At 44.1% G+C, this 21,804-nt stretch overlaps 1 protein-coding gene across 1 annotated transcript in view; it reads right to left on the minus strand.

The window, feature by feature from the left end:
- The window catches only part of RFX6 (regulatory factor X6), a 432,357-nt gene that overhangs the window by 83,528 nt on the left and 327,025 nt on the right, over nt 1-21,804 (minus strand). The window contains exon 15 of the mRNA XM_085609250.1: nt 20,821-20,943. Within this exon, the coding sequence (XP_085465376.1) occupies nt 20,821-20,943 (123 nt within the window). The remainder of the gene's footprint in view (nt 1-20,820; nt 20,944-21,804) is intronic.

Genomic DNA, 21,804 nt, shown 5'->3' on the forward strand with positions numbered 1-21,804 from the left:
ATAAATGGTGGTTAGAGCATGGATGGGGCAGATGTCTGAAAAGAGTTCTTAGGATTATCTGTCAAACTAGAGCATGCTGCTGAGCAAGAATATCCACAAAATAGTGTTTAGTAAATGTATGTGGTGTTGACCAGGTAGCTGCTTTGCATGTCAGTGGGAAACATGTTTTACCACGCAGCCATTACCACAATCTGCCTTTACAATGCAGTCAATACCCCGATGGAGACGTTACCAAGTGTTGCTTTACCATGCAAGTCGTTACAATGACTTGCTTTAGGGGGCGCGTTGTTGGACTGGTGTTGGATTTTAAGTCCAACACCTATCCTACTGTTGCTGAGACTGGAGTTGGAGTAGTAAGTTATACTATTCCAAAGTCCAGTACCCCCCGAGGCAAGCCGTTGTAATTGCATGCATGGTAAAGGAATGAGTGGTAACATCACAGTCAGGGTAGAGACTGCATTGTAAAGGCATGCATGGAAAATGCATGCGAGGTTTCGTCATATATAGTATGCCAGTTAGTGGATTGTTCAAGAAGCCCTAGTGGAGGCCTTATTAAGTGTGAATTGTGTCCTGGGAGGTACAGGTGTTTGGCTTTTTGGTAGTAAGTTTGAATGCACTTGACTATCCATCAAAAAATTCCTGTTTTTGAAATTGGCTGTCCTTTCATGGAGTTGCTAAAGGCTACAAACAGCTGATCTGTCGCGTGAAAGGGTTTAGTTCTGTCAATGTAGTACATGCAAGGCCACTTGAAATCCAAATTGTGAAGGGCCCTCTCTGCCACCATTTCTGGATACTGAAAAAACTGTTAGTTCTACAGTTTGATTCTGATAAAAAGAGGAAATCTAATAAGGGCTACATTGAGATTCAATTAAGGGGCTGGAGGCAACCTTGGGAGGATGACTATTTTAAGACCTTCCATATAATGACTGGTATATATGAAAGAGAAGAGCTTTCTTTGTTTTGCATATAAGCCATTATGGCTGCTAGGAGAAGTTGGATGGAAATGTATGCTAACCCAGAATGTTGCAAAGAAAGGAGGAGGCAAACAATATTTTGGGCTGCAGGCATTAGAAGGTCCAGATATTTGGAGATACAGTAATTAACACATTTTTTCTATTTGGCCGCATAACATGCACATGTAGTCAACCTAAGGACTTCCTTTAGTATGGACAGGCACTCCTGTGGGAGGTGTAGGTACACAAACTCTGAGACTTCAGGTGCCAAATAGCGAGGTTGAGCTGTTTGTGGTCCGGATGTTTGATCTGTCCTTGGGGTCTGGAAAGAATGTTTGGTTAGTTGGGAAGTTTCTCATGGGCGGTTTAATAGATTTTACGATAGAGCCGAGTACCAGGGTTGTCTGCCCCAGGTGGGGTCAATGAGAATTAGTGTATGGAATGTTTGTCACATCTTGGGCACCACTAGTAGAAGCATCAAGAAAGGCGGAAAAGCATAGGCATATATACCTGATCAGTTTAATCATAGTGCATTGCCCATGGACTGTCAGTGTGGGTGCCTGAATGTGAACCTTGGGCATTCAGACTTTTCAGGAGTGGCAAACCGGTCTATCAGAGGAGCTCCCCAATGATGGAAGTAGCTGTGAAGGACTTCAGGACTGAGGTACCATTTGTGAACTTGTTCGTGAGCCCTGCTGAGAAGGTCGTTGTCTAACCCAGGAAGATACTCCACCATCAAGTCGATGCAGTGGCAGAGTGCACAAAGCCAAACTGCATGAGATAATAAGGAGAGGCAGAGTGAATGGGTTCTGCCTTGTTTCTGTAGGTAGAACATGGAAGTCATGATGTATGTTCGGATTAAGACTACTTTGAACTGAATCTGTGAGAGAAAGGCTTTGAAGGCAGCCTGTACTGCTAAGAACCTGTACTGCTAAGAACTTGAGGTAGTTAAAAGTGACGTCCCTACGCTTGCGGGGTCCACAACACCTGTACGGCTGTAGGATTGAGATATGCTCCCCATCATATTTGCGATGCGTCCTTGGTGATGGTCACCTGTGGTATTGGGTCTTGAAAAAGCCAGCTCTGCAACAGGTTGTTGCTATTCCACCACTGCAGTAAGCATCGAACAATGGACTTTACCAACACTACATCTTCCATATGACCCTCCACTTGAAACCATTGTGCTGCAAGACACAGTTTAAGCAGGTGCAGGTGTAGTCTGGCATTGAGCATTATGGCGATGCAGAAGGTTATCATACCCAGGAGGCACATTACTGTTCTGGCTGGGAGAAGATGATTCTGCCAAAAAGAAGAAAGATGAGCTGCTGGAAGACCTCAAGCTTTTTCAGGCTGCGGTAGACTTTATCTGAAACTGAGTTTAAGTTTGCCCCTAGGAAAGGCAAAATTTGTAGGGGAACCAAAGGTGATTTGATGATGTTGTCGGTAAATTCAAGGCTGTGAAGGCGCAAGATAGTGGTCTGGGTAAGGCACTGAAACTTGATTGAGCTTTTGATCTGCTGCTAATTGTCCAGGTAAGGGAAGAGGTGGATGCCTTCCCATTGTAGCTGTGTGGCAACATCTGCTAGGCATTTGGAGAAATCAACTGGAGCAGTGGTGATGCCAAACAGCAGGACTTTGAACTGGCAATGATGGCAACTTACCACGAAGTGCGGGTAGCATTAGTGGACAGGATACATTGGGATATGGAAATATGTGTCTTTTAGATTCAATGCTGTCATGAAGTCACTTCACTGCAGCAGGGCGATGACAACCTAAAGGGTTACCATTTAGAAATGTTCCAACATGATGCATCAGTTGAGGGGTCTAAGGTCGAGGATTGGCCTGAAGGAGCTGTATTTCTTGGGAATGAGAAAGCAGGGGGACTATATCCCTTTTCCTTGGTGTTGCAAGGGAAGGGATTTGATGGTCTCTTTTTGTTGAAGAGCTTGTACTTCTTTCTCTAGAAGGAACAGATGTTCTATGCTGAGGTGGATGGCTTGGTATGGTAGTTGGGAGGGTGTGTGAGAAGTTCTAGGCATTAACTATGTTGCACCACAGTTAAAACCCATTTGTCTGAGGTAATTTCCTGCCAGCATGGTAGAAAATCATGAAGCCTCCATCATCAGCTGGGTGTTGTGTGATTTGGAGAAAGATGTTGGGAGTCAATGCTTGGTAGAATTGGAGACCCCTTGCTGCTGGAACCTCCCTTGCCTCTGGTGTTTCCTCTATACACACCCTTAGTGTATCCTTGTGAAGTGTAGGAGAGGTAGGCTTGTTGTTGTTGCCTCTGATGTGAGCATGAATATGAAGGCATCACAATAATGTTGCTTTGTAAAGGAGCCTCTTGAAGCAGGGGTTTTCAGGCACCTGTGGCTTTTGTGGGATCAGAAGCCTTTTTCATATTTCCAACACCTGGCTAACTTGTGGCCCGAACTAGGTGTTCTCCATCAAAGGGTAGGTTGAGTAGATGTTGCTGCACTTCGGCATTAAACCCTGAAAGGCAGAGCCATGCATGTCGTTGGATAAGGATACTAGTGTTGATCCCGCGGGATGCAGTATCTCCTGCTCCTAAAGTGCAACAAATAGTTGCATTAAAAATTACATTGCCCTCTATGACCAGTTCCTCCCATTTCTGGGCAGGACATTCTGTAGAAAGTCCTGCATGTGTTCCTATGGGGTCCAGTCATATATAGCCAGAAGATCTACTGAGTTGTCAATGCGCTTACAGTTAGAGGCACGTGCCATTACCCGTTTCTCCACTGCATCAAACTTTTTACTCTCCTCATAAGGTGGAGGAGTGTCCCCCGCACTTTGAAAGCTTGCACATTCATGTGCAGAGTGAACAACTAGTGAGTCTGGTTCCATGTGACCCCTGATGTATGGAGGTCATTGGGTGAGGCCTTATATTCATGTTCTACCCTTGGGGTTACTACTCAGGCTTTACCAGTTTCTTTAAGGGGCTGAATACCTGGTTTTACCATACCCTTTAGCATGGGTAAACCTGGACGTTTCAGAGAGGGTTTCCACTAAAAAGTAATCCTCTTCAGGAAACATGAAGGTCTACCTATTGAGCAACCCTTTGAATAACCTCATGGTAAAAGGTATTCATTGGGGTGGGCGAGGTTTAGATGGGTGGAGACCTGGATGCCTGTACTATGGTGAATTATTCCTATGGACCTTTGCCTTAGCCCGGATCCCTGGAGGGGGCATATGGGTCAACCAGATAACACGGACTGTGTGAATCAGATAACAACTGAGGTGAACCCACACATTTATAAGGCTTGGGTGCTGTGTAAGGAAGTGGATGAGGTGATTCAGGTGGAAGAGGAGGGTTGATAGGAGTGGGTGTTAGAGGAGGGGTAGAAGGAGCAAAGAGAATTTGGCTCATTCCTTTGTCTCTGCGATTCTTTTTCCTAGGGTTCAGTTCCTGTGCTGACTCAAAAGCCTACTAAAAAGTTGGCTTTCTTTTGCATGGCAAAATCTCAACTGTCCTTGGTGGTAGCTTTGCTGTGATGTTGACAGTTTGTAGGTGGATGTAGTGTGCTTTTTGTCTGGCATCCATTTCTGCTTTTAAGTGTTCCAGAATGGTTTTTCCTGAATCCTTTGGGCGTTGAGATCCACCAGTTCTTGGTGCTGAAGGCATGTGTATTAAAGCAGTCAGGATGTCCCTGGCCATTTTCAGAGTTGAATGTTTCACCACCGAACCACATTTCTGCCCCTGACTCTTCAGTGACGATGGGGTTGCAGGCTCTGATTGTCTTGGCTCTGAGTGAGCTCTAGGTGCCCGCAGAAATCTGGGTCTGATGGTGTCTTTGGCGCCTGCGTGGACTTCAGGGCTGTGGTGGTCACGATCTTTATTTGCTTGGTGGCTGAGAGCCCATGAATGCAGGTGTTACCAGCTCTTGGGTTTCTCTCAAGTCCAAAGAGTGCCTGCGCCACGGGGTGCCCAGAGGGTTGGCTCAACTTTAGGTAACTGGTTGCTCGAACCCCTCCAGGGCAATGCTCTGCCTCTCCTTGTGTTCCCTTGATAGGCTTAGCGTGTGTTTCAGACATACTCACTGCTTGTGGAGTCATCTGTGTGTGTAGCCCTGTGGTTTCAAGGTATTGTTCTTCCTCTTCTGTGTCAGAGCTGGAAGAGGAGACGGCTGAGAGTCCAGCTTCCTCAATGACAACCTTGGGGGTTTCTTTCCTGAGGATATCTGGGATCTTCTCCACTGTGTTTTTGTACGTATTGTGATGCACCTAGTGCCTTTCTTAATGGTTGCAAAAAGTATTCTTAGACCTAAACCCCAGGCAGGCATTGCACATGTGGTGTTGTCATGCTCTGCGAACAAGCACACATTTCACACCTGGTGATGGTCAAACCTTGGGAATTTTACCCTGCAGTAAAGGCAATGTTGAAACGCATCTGTTTTATCACCAATTAGGCATTCTCCAGCAGGTAGTGGTTGAGGTGGCACCTGAGGGGCTCAAGGCCCAAGCCTGGTACTAGGCCCATCTGCATGGTTTGGCAGTAGTCAGACTTGCAGAGATCTTGGTCATGTGACAGGGATGGAATATTGTTTTAATATACAATTGATGTTGAAAAGAAGAAAGGGAACTGTGAAAGAAAGTGTCATGAGGCGCCTCGATCTTGGAGCTCTGGTCATGCACATCCGGCAGACGGGGCAAAATAACAACATAATATAGAGTCAGGGGCCAAGCACAATACAAGCAGGAATCAGCATGTACCTCATTACTCCTCAAAGACACGCAACTTGAAAACGTCCAAGCCCAACTCTAGGTGGCAAGAGTATTCAGAGCATGTGTATCACCAGCAACATATTCTACAAACAGCGAGGTTTTAGATTCATGTCAGAATTCCAGCCCAAGGGACTGGCAGCAGGTCAGAACTACTCAGTCACTGAAATAACACCAGAAAAATTCTGTTTGTATTGTATTGCAATTGCATTTATATAGTGCTTACTACCCCTGACGAGGAGTTGAAATGATTTTTCGGCGAGTAGCACGCTACTCCGGAACCCCTAAAGGATCAGTGATGAATTAGTATAGTGAAATATGAAAGTAATTTGAGTGGTTTTATATGTTAGTCAGTTATTTGAATTGAGAAGCATAGTGGAGATATAGAAGTGGGAAAAAGTTTTGCATTCGTATAGTGCATGCTACCGCTGATTAGGTGTTGAAGTGCTTTTTTGGCAAGTAGCACGCTACTCCGGAACCCATAAAGGATTAGTGGTGAAATAGTATGGTGAAATGTGAAAGTAATTTGAGTAATAATTATGTTAGTCAGTTATTTGGATTGAGAAGGATAGTGGAGGAATAGAAAATTGAAAAGGTTTGCATATATATAGCGCTTCCTACCCATGATGAGGTGTTGAAGCGCTTTCCGGTGAGTGGCACACCACTCTGGAACCCATAAAGGATTAGTGGTGAATTAGTATAGTGAAATATGAAATTAATTTGAGTGCTGGACGTGTTAATCCGATATTTGAATCAAAAAGGATTGTGGAGAGATAGAAGAGGGAAGGATTTAGAATGTATTCTTTTTAGCTAATAGCAGTAGGAGGAGGCTTGGGATGAGTAAAAGGGAGGTATAGGGGGAAGAATCAGACGGAAGGTTTAGAAAGGATTGTTTGGGAGATCGGAATAGTAAAAGAGGTAAGGGATGATGCAAGGAGGGGTAGAGTAGGGAAGAGGCTAGAGAGGGTTATTTTGGGGATCATAGTAGTGGTATGAGATATGGGGAGAATTAGAGAGTGTAGGCAGACGATATACTGATAGAGGTATAGGGTAGTGCATTTGGAAGAGTTGTAGAATGAGGTTTGAGATGAGTCAGAGAGTTGAGATTGAGGATATATTGAGGGTGGTATAGGGTGGGAAATAGGGCAGTTCATTCCAAAGAGTAGTAGAATGAGGTTTGAGATGAGTCAGAGAGTTGAGGCAGAGGATATATTAAGAGTGGTATAGGGTGAGATATAGGGGAGTGCATTGGATATGCTGAATTAGTAGTAATAAAAAATAGTAATAAATATATACATTTTCTTTTTTTTGTAATTCAATTGTGAAGCAATTATAGATAAATAGTTATGATAAAAGATTTATTTATTTATGCAGTCACTTTTATACATGTTAAAAACATAGAATAATATAACTATCAGTAATATGTACATTTGTTAAGCAGAACCAACGAATATTTATATTTTTAAAAACATAATTATTATACACATTTATACAAAGAAATATACATGTATAGGTACATCCATAGTCCAAATAAATACCTATATAGAGAGGAATATGCTGATAATTTCTGTTGGCGTATGGTCGTTATGTGGGGAAGAGCCAGTTCTTGAGTAGTTTTCTGAAGATAAGGTGGTTCTCTGTGGATCTTATGTTGGGGGTTAAAGAGTTCCATAGTGTGCCTGCTTGAACAGAGAAGGGTGTGCCACTCATGTTTTTTTCTTGTACGTTGGGATTTTGAGGCGAGGTGCCACTCTAGAGTGGAGGTTGCATTGCTGAATGTGGTTGGTAATTTTATTCCTGATGGGTAGCGGTTCCGTTCCAAATATCACTTTATGAGTGATACACAGCAGCTTGAACATGGATATTCTGGCTACCGGTGAACAATGTAGGTTTTCAAGGCAGTTGAGATGTGGTCTTGCGGCTTTATATGTATGAGTAGTCTGGCAGCCGAGTTTTGATTCCGTTGTAGACTCTTCATAGTCATTAAAGGTGATCCGTGCTAGAGGCTATTGGCGTAATCGAGTTTGGACAGAACAAGAGAGATGGTAGCCTAGACCTTTTGTGGAAATTCCAGATGGGGGAAGATTTGCCGCAAAGTTTTCATAGTAACAAAGCTTGACACTGCTAGTTTGTCCACTTGCGTCTTCATTGATAGGTTGGAGTACATGGTCATTCTGAGGTTTCTTACTTTCTTTGATAATTTAGGTAGTGCTCCCAGATCATCAGGCCAGGCAGGAAGTGGGTCATAATTTTTCCAATCACCACGCATGAGTATTTCCGTTTTGGAAGCATTTTGCTGCTACAAACAAGGACATCAGACACTAAGAGCAAGCAGGGAGGCCACTACACAGTGGTATTAGATAAAAACCCTTCTGGTACTAAAACTGAGGGCCCCTGATATTGACAATACTCTAAATCCTTAAATTGGCAAATCTGGTATTATTTACAGTCTATACCACATTGTGACAAAAAATGAGGACCAGGCACTGGTAATCGGCCAAACTCACACTGTCATTGCAACAGAGGGGTATAGACATCAGCAGAAGGCCAGAAACCACACTGTTGTTAATCACAAGGTTCTCAACAGTGGCGGCAGTCCAGAAACCCATGGCCAATACCATACAACACCCTATGTAGTGCAGGAATCCAACAACCACTGTAATTTACACTGAGGGTCAAGACACTGATAGAAGGCCAGAACCCACTATCACTAAAAGAGGAGATTATTATCAGGTCTCAACTACAGACAGCATTAGCGGTCTGTCATAGGATGACTGTTGTACAAAATACCAATACTTTCAGGTGGGATTTGAGTAGGCCTATTCCTTATCATTGCTGCATTTCTTGCCAATCTAAGTTGTTCGATTCTTATACACATTGCTGGCTTACCTTTCTCTTTTTGTGGTTGTCCCTATTGTAAAGGTTCTTTACCATCTTATTGACCTGGTCATTTGTATCCTTCCATTGCTTCTATTGATTGATTGATTGAAACCATTTGTAAAGCAAAAACAGCTACTTCAGAAAGAAGGGTCCTGGTGCTCGTGATGAGAGAGACAAAAGCACGGTCCATCCATTCAGGGGAAAAGGAGGCAGTCACAACCCAAACAACAGCTAGGTGCCATGTGTATCCAGATAAGTCTTATGTTGTTTCCTAATGATTGTGAGGTTAGGCTGGGCTTAGAGAGTAAGGGGCAAGGAATTCCATATCTTGGATGCCACGACCACTAGAGAGCATTCTCCCAGTCTAGACTTTTTATATTTATGAGTTTTCACCAAACATGCCTGTTTAACCCTTAAGATCCATACAGGTTGATAACAGGTAAACAAAGATGCCACACAACACATATGTTTCTTTCTCAGTAATATAGATTGGATTATGACAAAAGGCACAAGGATTTAAAGTAACATATTTTAGTGACTGACAGCTAAAGGAGATTTTGCAGATAGTGGGAAAATATTGCAGTCCTCCTTAGCCAGAAAATCATCAGGTAATCATTAAGGTAACTACTTGTTTCTTTTTCTTTCAGTGCCTGTGTTGTTTTGCTCTCCCCCTGTGTGCTGCTTCTATCCTTAAGTACCCAACACCATGCACTCTGTGCCCCCTTTAGCTCTCCCTGCTCATCTGTTGCTTTCCCCAGCCCTCCCTGCTTAACTTCTTTTTTCATTCCACAGTTGGCCCCTATGTGGCACCCCTTCCTCCCTTACTCTTCCACATCCTATTTTTTTAATAATTTGCTACCGGAACACGTCTTTTTGATAAAGCACTTTTGTGCACTACTTTTTTACACCATCTTATGAGAGTCTCTTAACACATACGTGCATTTGTGTGGTGACACACATATGTGTAAACATCATCAAATTGGGGCTGTCCATTCAGTAAACAAGCATTTGCAATGTAATTAGTTTTGCCTTTGTGAAAGTTAGAGCTATTGGCATTGTAAATAACAATGTTTTTTACTTATTTTTTTGTTTGCATTGGGAGGAGGTTCAGAGGGTAGGAGCAATGGAGGGATGAAGTAGTTGAGTGTTAGGGATGTAAACAAATGATGAAAAAAGCATTTGGTCATAAGAGCAATATAGAGAAAGCAAGGGGGCAGGGATTTCAATGGGAAAGCAGCAGATGGTGAGGAAAAACTACAAAAATAAATCGCCCCCAAAGAGTGCTGGAAGCAAATGAAACAAATGTGTGCAAAGTTATTTTTAGTGTATGTGTTGTCTGTTGTAAGAAGTGTATGTGGTGGTGTCAGTGTGTGTGAGTATATTGCAGTGGTGGTGTGAGTGCCAATGCTGGTTTGCAAGCATCACCAGAGGTAAGGATTTGGCAAGTGGTTGGAATATTCAGGCAAAAAATACTAATTGTGCAGATTTTAGCAGGGATCTGCAACTCACCTTTTCATCACAATGGCACCTTTTTTGAGCTGAGCATCCCACGCACCCCCCCCCCCTTTGAATAATTGGCAGTGCGGTCCGCAGCATGAACACAAGCATTTATTTTAAATGCCCCAAAGCAAAAAAGATGGCCAGCGCTACTTTGGAACTCATAATATTGGTGTAATCAGTTAAAAAGTAGGGAGTGAGCATTTTGGAATCAGGCCGGTCTGAAGCAGATAAAGCACTCAAAACACGCCGCCTTCGGATGGCCCCTTTTTGAAGGGGGGAAACGCTTTGCACACGCTGCATACCTCTGATAAAGTTGGGGAAGTGCTCCACAAGTGAAGTGACCAACAGATGCTGAATATAAAGGGACACTGACCGCTGACCACACGCTAGTTGCTTGTAAAATGTGGTGCAACATACAGAGCTGCCGAGAAATAAACGCAAACAATACCAAAATACGAAAGAAAAAACGTAAAACAAATAATGTGGCGGGAGGGGTGAGGCAGACAAAGTGCTCACCATGCACCACCTTCAGAATGCTTCTTCTTGAAGAGGGGAAGCACTTTTCACACACTGCACACCTTGCAAAATGTGGTGAAACATACAGAGTTGCCAAGAGATAAACTTAAACAATACAAATAAAGTGGCAAGAAGGGAAACAGAAACAAAGCGCTCGAGGCACCAGGCACAAGACTTTCATGAACTACGGGATCAGGTGATGAAAGAAAAAAGAGTGCGCCAAGAAACCAGAAATAAACACTAGAGTAGGGGGAAATGCAATACTCCCGGGGGGAGCAACACACGAGAAGGTGGGACATATAGCAAGACATCATAGAGAATGAAGCTTTTGGGAATGACACACACATTAACCATTCAACAGCGAGGGCTCGGCCAAAGCCCGTAGGAGTGAATACAGCATACCTCGCAGAGCAACACATGCGCGCTGCTAGGCTCGACCTAAAAAGAACCACCAGAGCAGCATGTTGCATAAGTGCACATATATGGGAATGATTGATCCCATTTATGTGATCACTATTGGACAGACCATTTTGTTTTTTATTTCTACAAATGCTGTTTACCATAAACAGCAGTTTTTTTTTTCTTTTGGCCAATGCTGAGCTACATCAGCAACAAGCACTGGGAAAACCAAATTGCCAGCTAATGCAGTTCAAAGGTGAGACCTATGGGCTTTGCAGAAGCTTGTTTTATTGATGCAGCACAGAGGCATGACTCTGACTGAGCAATGACTGGTGACCATCAACATGTTTTGCAGGGCCCCAATCTTTGTAGTACTGTACAGGGACTAACTGGCTTGTAGGATTGAGAATGAACCAGAAAAAGAACAGGCATTTAATATTAAATCAGGCATGTGAGTGTAACTGTCATTAAACCCTCCTTTTACTATATTCTAGTGCATTTCAGTGAAATGTGTTCACTGCAGCAGACTTAGATATGATGAAACACTGCACCAGTATTGGTGACCTGTAATGTCGATGAGTAGTGGGGTGGGAACAAACATGCGCACTCTATTTCACCCATCTGCTCACAAAAGCATACCCATAGCCACACCTGTCCGCATGTACTCTCACTCACACATATCCATTCACACGTACATACACACAAACATTCACGGCATGCAAGCACAGATACACATACATTCATACATATTCATAGGCACCCACATTTAACCACTCCCGGGCCATGGCAAGGACAGAAGGTGATGGGGGTGAAGCAGAAATGCCTCGGTGGTTGCAGGAGGCTTCAGGGAGTGAATGAACTCATAGAAGATGCCACTGCCTCCTTTCATTTGCTGACCTTGTCATGTGTTGGCCAGTTAGAGAATGAACTTCCCTTACTCATTACAGAGTAAGGCAGTGCCAGGGCACCTTACTCACCCAACCCCACTCTGTAGAGACATCACTGATATACAGTCAGGCCTGAGCACTTTAGGGCTTAAACCTGAAGTGCCCAGGTATGAGTCTATGAGCAATGCCTTCATCGTCATGAGGGGGAGGACCTCAAAGGGCTTTGCAATGCTGATGACGTCATTGCTCTCAGGACTGGGAAACCTTCAGCTCTGCAAAGTTTAGCTCAGGTAACAGGTGCCTGTGGATTAGCGCATAGAAAGGGCCTAGTTGCCCGATGTTAGACCTGGCACCTTGGCATGGGTCTCCCTTCCATTTTTTGCTGTTGCCTCATGTGATTTTGCTGGTGTTAGATGCTTTGGGCAATGTACCACTGCTGTCCAGTGCCACAGTGAAAGTGCTACCTATGGTAAATTGATGTATGGATTAGTGATTCCATGATTGGCTGATTTGGTTTACTTGTCAGACCCTAGTACAGTACACCAGGAGTGCCCAGGGCTTGTAAATCCAAATGCTGCTGGTGGGCTTGCAGCACTGGTTGTGCCACCCACAGAAGCAGCCTGTAAAAGTGTGTCTAAGGCCTGCCATTGCAGAGCCTGTGTGCAGTCTGGTACTGTCATGCTGACTGGGCAAGTGCACCCACTTGCCAGTCCCTAAACCTTCCCTTTTCTTCACATCAGACACCCCTATGGTAGGCCCAAGGGCAGGGTGCATTGTAAGTATAAGGTGGGACAAGCCCTGATGTGTGTGGCATGTCCTAATAGTGAATTACAGCCATTTTCGTTTTTCACTATTGCAAGGCTACCTGTTCCCCATAGGCCAGAATGGGCAGTTTGATTATTACATCTTACTATCCTAACTGACTCAGGGAACATGGTAGAAAATCGAGTTTAGTATGTCTGAACTCAGAATGATAAAATACATCTTTTAGTGAAGTTGGTTTTACATTCTGTGTTTGAAAATACCACTTTTAGAAAGTAGGTTTTTTCTTGTCTAACCATCTAAACCTGCCTCTGCTAGGCTGTGTATTCCTTGTCTGGAGTTTGAGTGACAGGGGCTGGGGAAATTCCAGGAGACAGGGTGAGTCAGCACAGGGCTGAATAGAGAGATCTGCATCTAGATGGGTGGGAGGAGTTGCACCTGGGACCTGAATAGGGCTATGCCTTCCCTCCACAATGCTGGCTCCACCTCCTGTGGTGCGTCTGATGTCTCTGCCCTGCACTCTGAAAGGAAAGAAGGAGTCTTGTCAACAAAGTGCTCCAGGACTGACCAGAACTGGTTTGGACTAGGCAAAGGCCTCTCTGCCTTCAGAGAACAAAGAGAAACTGGGTATAAATATTGGGACCCAAACCCAAGAACTTTACATCACTTTGGGAAACAAGACTAAACCTTTGCTGAGGAGTGGAACCAGAAGAAACTGAGGAGAGACCATCCCTAAGCTGAAGTGCTGCTTGGGGGATTGGCCTGCAGTGGTTGCCTCACTGCCAAAGAAAGGAGAATGAACTTTGTGTGCACTTTATTCAACTTGTGAAGGATCTCCAAGGGCTTGCAAAAGAGCTTGCCTCCTGCTGAAGTCTCAGGGACAACAGACTTCACCCACCAGCTCCCCAAGAGTTCTTTGGAAGTGCCTGCTGTTTTGCAGGGCTTTCGGAGGGACTGCGTGTCGCAAGGAGCTGAAAGCGCGACTCACGAGCAAGAAGCGTGTCGCCGCACTGCAGCTGTCGCTTCACAACGAGGAAGTGCCTCGCATCGCCGGAGAAGAGGATCGACGTCGCATCAGACGCCGCCGCATCACCGGGAAGCATGTGGCAGGGCCTGTCGTGGCCCAGAAAAACCGTTGAGTCATTGCAGGGTCCCCAAAGCGCCTCGCATCGCCGGAGAAGAGGTTCGACGTCGCATCAGATGCCGCCGCATCACCGGGAAGCGTGTCGCAGGGCCTGTCGTGGATCGCATCGTTGTCGAAGCAACTTGCATCGCTGGAGAAGAGGATCGACGTCGCATCAGACACCACCGCAACACCGGGAAGCATGTCGCAGGGCCTCTCGTGACTCGCATTGTTTCCGAAGCAACTCGCATTGCCGGAGAAGAGGATCGATGTCGCATCAGATGCCGCCGCAACACCGGGAAGCGTGTCGCAGGGCCTGTCGCAGCTCTCATCGTTGCCGAAGCAACTCGCATCGCCTGAGAAGAGGATCGACGTCGCATCAGATGTCGCCGCACCACCGGGAAGCGTGTCGCAGGGTCTGTCGCCGCTCGCATCGTGTCGCACCAAAGCACCATCTTGGTTTCTTTGCACCAGATCTTCAACGCATCACCGTTCTTGCAACACTTTGGTCTTGCGTTACGCATCTTAAGGTACATTGAACTCTGAGCGTCGCATTTACCATGTTAAGAGAACTAAGCTAATCCTAGCATTTTAAGTACAGTATTGTGGATTTTTGTTGTTTGTGGTCTTGTGATAAGTCTATATAGAGAATACTTATTTTTGATATAAAACTTGTGTGGTGTCCATCTGTAGTGTTGTCACTTGATTACTGTATGTGTTCACAAATGCTTTGCACACTGCTAAGCCTGTCTGCTCGTACCAAGCTACCAAGGGGGTGAGCATGGGTTATTTTAGGAGTGTACCCCCTTACCCTGACTAGGCCCAAGGGTCCCTATTTGTCACAGGTACCTACCTATGCCAACTAGAGACCCCCAAATCTAACACCCAACATGATGAGTGTCTGTCAGGCTGACCTCTTCTGAGATTGACATATACTCATTATGCTTTCAAGTGGGCAGCTCCCCGGCCCTTAATGACAGGCCACCCCTACAATGCACCAATATTTGGAAATTATGTGGTAACTGGGAAAGAGGCAGACATGCTCACATCGAGGCGGTGAGGGTTCAGGAGCTTTGCAGTGGCTCAATATAAGTTACAAGCACTTTACAATATACGGTCCACAGTAAAAGGAATCACCTCAAAGCGCACACTAAATCTTAACAGACAAGGCAACTGAGGACATGTAATGTAATTTTTACAGAATCGCATGGCTCAGTCAATGCAGCCAAATGAGGATCCCTCCCAATTCCTTAATAGGATGAAAGAAAAATGGACCCAAGAAGTAAGTCAGGGTTGGGAAGTAACAGGAGACAACCCTAAATTACTTTATAATGTTATTACAAAAGGGTTGCCCTCTGAGGTGTAGGGTAGCCTAAACAACACAGAGTCCCTAAAAGTTAAACCCTGGACAAAAATACAAGCACTCATAATACATTTTTGCAAGAAGAAGCAGGAGAAATAAAAGAAAAAAATAGGAGGTGACAGAGAAGGCAGAAGCCAAGTTAGTACAGAAGAAGTTTGCGGAGAAAGGAGCAGTAGAAGGACCTGTAGTGGCAGCCGCAACGCAGATGACGGCAATGTCTGTGGAATAACTTCCAGGGACCACTCAACAACAGTAACCACAACAGCAGGATAAAGTAAGGATAGGAAGAGGTAGAATCAGTCCTCATAAGAGGGATCAGGTATGTAATTATTGTCAGAGGTTTGTGCAATTTATTAGAGACTGCAAAACCAAGAGATGGGCTGAGCAAACTGGAAGAGCAGGAATTTATAATCAGCCAGGGAAAGCAACAGTGCAACCACCACCAAATCCACAAATAATATATGTGCCGCAGACACCATCCCAAAATACACAGCCACCAGTACTGCCTCAGGTGCAGCAGGCACCGCCTCAGCAAGGCTACCAAGCACGCCCAATAAGAACTTCACTTCAAAGTGGACAAGGAGATGTAGTTGTGAGGGGTGGAAATCCTTTCCAGATGAATTCTGTGGGAGCATATAAATCTAATGAAGGTGCCCGCAGAGTATTTCTATGTGTCCAGTCTTGTCAGTAACTCACACACAAGATGAGGAACCCACTGTGATGGTAGCTATCAATGCAAAATATATGCATTACTCATAGATACAGGAGCAACTAGATCCTGCATTAGAGAGGGGGGCCTTCAGATTTCCAACAGATCAATGGACAAACAGGGATTCTCTGGGGAAGTGATAAGGGTTCCTTTTATCAAACCAGTGGAGATGGAAGTGGGAGAGAGGCACATTGACAGATGTTCACTGTTTTCTCCAGCTGCCCCAGCTAATCTATTAGGAAGACATCAGAAGGCCAAATTAAATATGACTATTCATTTTTAATCTAATGGCACCATGATTTGTTCCACCACTGGAGTTTCATATTCCAGGATGATAGTAGTAACAGTAGATTATTCTATTGGAGATCAGATCAGAACACAACCTGCTGAAATGGAAGCCTTCACTACGGTGGTGTATACAATTATACCAGAGACACCAGAGTTACTGGGAAGGGAGGTTCAGTTACCCAATGAAGTTTTCTTTCAGTGACAAGGACAGGACTCTTGGATGTCTGCGGCTGAAATAATATTGCAAATAGATGCTTTAGAAGTAACACCAATCCATGGCGCTATGATAGCCAGTGACCATGATCATGCTTTATAGGCATGCATTATCTTTATTGAGCTAGGAAAAATGGTTAGGGAGATATTGGATTACCAACTGTTTGATGATGATCCCAAGAAAATGGTTCTAATTTTCCAAGACGACATACGATTGAGGACAGTGTTAGAAGTAAGAACACCCACACCAGGTAAAGGTTTTGATACTATTAGGGAAGCAGATCTTTCCCATGTACCAGACACTCTGTGGACCAAGGTTCCCCATGATGTCTGCTTTATTTGTACTGCCACACCATTCTGATTTTCAATAAAGGAAGGTGCTCTCTTACCTAGAGTGAGGCAATATCCTCTGTATAAAGAAGCAGGTGAGGGCATTACCCCTACCATACAGGCGTTGCTAGAGTAAGAAGTAATATGGAGTCTCCTTGTAACACCCCGATTTACCACAGCCAAGAAATCTATTGGTACTTGGCGAAAGGTTCAAAACCTGCGCACTCTGAACAACATAGTGGTATCTGAATTTCCAATTGTTCCTGACTCAACCATCATTTTGCCTAATATTCCTAAAGATGCCAAGTATTTCCCAGTTTTTGATTTGAATAACACCTTCTTTAGCATCCCTCTCCATCCAGACAGCCATTATCTGACAGTGTCTTCCTACCGCGGGGCTCAGTATTTGTACTCTTGTTTACCCCAAGGGTATTGTGAGTCCCAAGGCATTTTTAACAGAATAATAAAGAATGACTTGTTAAATTTCCAGTGTGTCAGCACATTGTTGCAATATGTCAATGAAATATTGATTTGTAGTCCTGCTGACCAGCAGTGCAGAAAACGCACTATATCCCTTCTAGTAACTCTTGCCCGTAGAGGATACAAAGTGGAGAGAGAGAAAATTTAACATGTTAGGAAGAGTTCTATTATTTGGGGCAATTGTTGTCAGCTTCTTGTCAACCAGTGACCCCTGAAAGAACAGCATCTGTCTGCCAAATGACTGAACCAGAAACTGTCAAAGGAACACAGACATTTCTTGGTCTCTGCAATTATGTGAGTCAATGGGATTTTGGTTATAGCACGTTATTAGCGACCTTGTTGGCCACCATAAAACAAGAAAGTGACAGGAATAACATGATAACATGGACACCAGAGATGAGGGAGAGTTTCCAGAAATTGAAGCCTGAAATAACAAATGCTCCAGTTTTAGAAACTCCTGATTATAACACGGAATTTTATTTATTCTGTCATTGGAATGTTCAGGCGATGACTGATCTGCTTACACAGAAATACCCTTTAAGACATATACTCATTGCATATTTTAGTGGACTACTGGACTCAGTAATGAAAGGACATTATCCCTGTGAGCAAGCTCATGCCACTGAAGCCTTGCAGTGCAGAAGAGCACCCCCACTGCCATAACGGCATCTTTAATGCTATGTGCAGAGAATGCAGTATTTGCTATCATTCAGAAGGCTAATACCACTCTGACTACACAGAGTGTCAGGATATGAGATGATACTATCACTGCACCTCCAACATTACTGTGCCCTACTATTCAGGCCTTTGTTATGCGATGGCTAATGAAATCTTTCTCCTGTCTGGACACCTCTTGCCCATCTTACCCTCCACAGCAGTTATAGTCAGATGTTCCTTAAATAACTATGGCATTAAGCACCAGCCCTTGGATCTCCATAGCTCTCAACATCAATAATGCCCGAAGTGCACTGACCAAGAACCACACAGGACATCTACATACTCCTTGCCCAATTGTCTATCAGAATTTAAACACTTACATTTTCTGGTTCATTTGACCTATTGTATACCAAAAATGTTTAAATCTGTTTCCATGCAATCGCTCTTAATTCTTTCCATAATACTCGAACAATTCCCGGGCGCATTTGCATCTGAAAATTCTTACCCTCAAATACTTGTATTAGGGGAACCACCCCAATGCTTCTCCTCAGAAACTGTTTGCCAACTCCTGAGCCATCCATTTTCCTTACTAATTGTCTTATTCTGGAAGGCTTTATCATTTCCTATCTTATTCAGTGCTGTTACTGTACTGTCTGCAGTTCACACTCTACACGGACAGGTGTTTGAAATCCTGAATCACTGCCCTACAGCCTTCACAGTACTTACCAGCTCTGGGTCATAATCTGCTGCACCTACATTACAGCTTTCTTGCCTGGAATACTAGTCCTGCCACACAATCTTTGTGTGACCCTGAGTGACTTGATAAATCTTGAGTAATGCATTACTCTGTGCCAGGGAGGCATTTCCATGGGCATCCATGGATTTTAACGCACTCCCAGATTTACCAGAAGTGGTAGACAGGAAATGCACAAAAAACCTAAGCCTCCCCAGGTGAGGCGTAGCGAGGAAACATATGTTTATTTCTTCTCATTTTTGCCTCTTCTGATGTGCCAGCACAAGGGAAATGGCAGGAATGCACTGCACTGCCTTAAATACGGCACATTCCTGCCCTTTCCCTGTCATGCTGCGCAGCAAGGTGACTTGCTGCGCATCACTGTGTGACTAGGCCCTGAGCTCTTTGCAGTGCTCTGCAGTGGCATAACATTAGCCCTCGCAGCACCCTCGGTTCCGGGGAGGGTGGGGGGAGGGGGTGCACTGTGCACAGGCTGCTGGTCCCTTGTCTCAGAGATCCTGACTGGGTCTGGAGTGTGGGGGGCCCCTCCATGTACTTTGCAGAGAGGCCCTCAAGTTTTGTTACGCAACTAGTGCTCTGTGACAACATATCATACTGACAAGCCAGCAGGTATCCAATGCATAGTCAGACGAGTGTGCACACCTCCCTTTTTAGGTTTCGCTGCACAGCGCGTGCACTGTGCTTGTGAAATCTCTTGTATGTGACATATCTTAAAAGGGGACTCTTATCAGTTCCCTTTTTCGGCCGAATTACTGTGTTAATTCGCTTTTGTGTGGAACTTATTTTCTTAACTTCCCCTAGCTGCAAGCATTTATGATACTTCTACAAAAGCTGTTCACACTGTTTAAGTCCCATTCACTGTCAATATAAGATCTCTTCCCATAGAAAAGGCAGACAGCTTCTAGCAGTATGCTTGAATGATTGCTTTTTATTACTTAGTTGTGTAAAACAGATGCTTTAGCCTTAGAACACTTGTGACATTTCCTATTAATGCCTTACTATGTTTCTTTGCACTTTGCAGGCATTATCGGATTGATTTTTTTCAACTTAATCTAATTGCACTTTCACATTTTAGACTAAACAGGAAGGCACAAGTGCAGTTACCCTACAGACAACAGAGTCATAATTTCAATGGTGCAGCAGCTGCAGTCATACCAGGACCAAAAGATGTAGGCACCCCACTAAACACCTAATATTACTATATTTTTACAGCTAAACTGGCATTCACCACTGTAGTTATCTAGTAAGCGCTAGGGTTAGATTTCAATAGTGCAGCAGGTGCAGTGACACCAGGACCCAAAGCTCCAGGCACCCAATTAAACACCGATTATTGCTATATTTTACAACTAAACAGGCAGTCACAAGTGCAGTTATCTAAGGGCATGATTAGAATGGTGCAGCAAGTGCAGTGGCACTGGGCCCAAACTCCTCTAAACACATAATGGTGCTATTACATCTATTAGTTCTCTTATTTTCCTCATTAATTTCATTTTTTGAAATTTAGCTATTACTTACCCGCACTCTACCACTAGTATCAGCACAATATATTGCCTTTTTGTACCTAAACAAGTCATACCACTTTAACAGACTTTCTGTAACTTATATTGTACAATCAATGAGCAAGCTACAACTTACAACAAAAAACCACTTATTATTAATCACATAGATTAATCAATGCATTTACCTATGCTTTTTTTTGTCTGCCACCCAATGTTCAATGCTCCCCTGCCTAAGAGCGAAGAGGTAGGCGACCTCCCGTCAGTTCCTGGCCCCTGTCTGACATGTAATATTCTTGTGATTGTGGAAAAATATATTAAATCGACCTTTCGTACAAAATGTAAATATGTATATCTCTTGTAAATAAGAAAAAATCCTGTTTCATCAAAACAATCTGGGGTCGTCTTGTAATTCCTTCACCCCAGTTAATAGCCCCTGCTTTTGAGTTAACCCTGGGAATCATTCGCATTATAGTAAACTGCAGCACAGTTGATGACCCGGTGGGGGCGCTGGTTACTGCCTGTCTAACAAAGTAAAAGTGTCAAAGGATACCATTCACGAGGACTGCAGAGAAAAGACACTTGTCGTCCGGCAAATCCCCTCCTCAAGCATAAATCTTCTCTTACAACACAGCCGCCATTTACAACCAGACGTGTTTCCGTAAAATAATAAACAGGTGTTTTCATATTTGCGCAGTTCGCCGCTTCTTCACTTTTTTGCACACATTGGACGGAGAAAAAAAAACGCTAGAGTGTATACGGTAAATTACCTGCATTCTTCATGTACTTTTCCAGCAAGTTCTGGAGTTCCTGCTCCTTGTCGTTGTTGAACTGCGTCTCCATGGCCAGCAGGATGTACTCGTCGAGCAGCATGCGGACAAGATGGAAGGACCCTGAGTGGGGGGGATTGAAGGGGAAAGAAAGCGTGTACCACAGTTATCGCCATGACCATCTCTCGACAGTTTACAAAAAGAAGGTGAAACAAATAAAGCGTTGTTGGCCTTTCGGTGACCCGAGAGAACAAACAGGAGGAGACAGTGAAACTTTCAGCTCTAATCTTCCTTTGCTCTGACCCACCTAGCTCAATATGTTTGCTGCCCTCTGGCCTGTTTTGCCACTAATTACATTCAAGAAAATAAAGGATGAAAGTGAGGGGTTGTTTACACTTGAAGAGGGCACACACTGCCGACCCATAATGTTTGTTGCGGATGGACTGGGCATGCCCGGATCAGGGATGGTGCGTCCCAATTAAGAACATCCTTTGAGACTGTCCCTTATTGTCTATGTTATTAGTTTCTAGAACTTTACAGAAAATACTCAAATTAAGGAGACAGGGTATCTTATTAAAATTATCAGTGCTCAGATTCGATGACACTGGGCAGTATAAGTGTCAAATACAGAAGCACCGTATGCGGGCGACGCACTAGCGTAATGCAAGCACCGGGACTTAAAGAAAATTCATCCATCCATTTGATTAAACAAAATCAAATTAATGTCACTCATTCACAAGTAACCAAACTTCGAAAAACTTAATACAGCTTGATCTATAATGGGGAGAGCCTTGAATACAGGGGTGGCTCCTCCATTGGAGCGTCGCTCCACTTAAATTACCCCCCAAAGAATGAAAATTAAAATAAAAGAAATACATTACCATTTTATTTTTCATCGAGCATCAGGAAGGGGGCGGGGCCGCTGCTGAGAGACAGCAGCATGTCACTTAGCAGGGAAGAAAGAGGATGGGCTGGTTCTGCACT

The sequence above is a fragment of the Triturus cristatus genome, chromosome 6 (genome assembly GCF_964204655.1).
Source record: "Triturus cristatus chromosome 6, aTriCri1.1, whole genome shotgun sequence".
Taxonomy (NCBI): domain Eukaryota; kingdom Metazoa; phylum Chordata; class Amphibia; order Caudata; family Salamandridae; genus Triturus; species Triturus cristatus.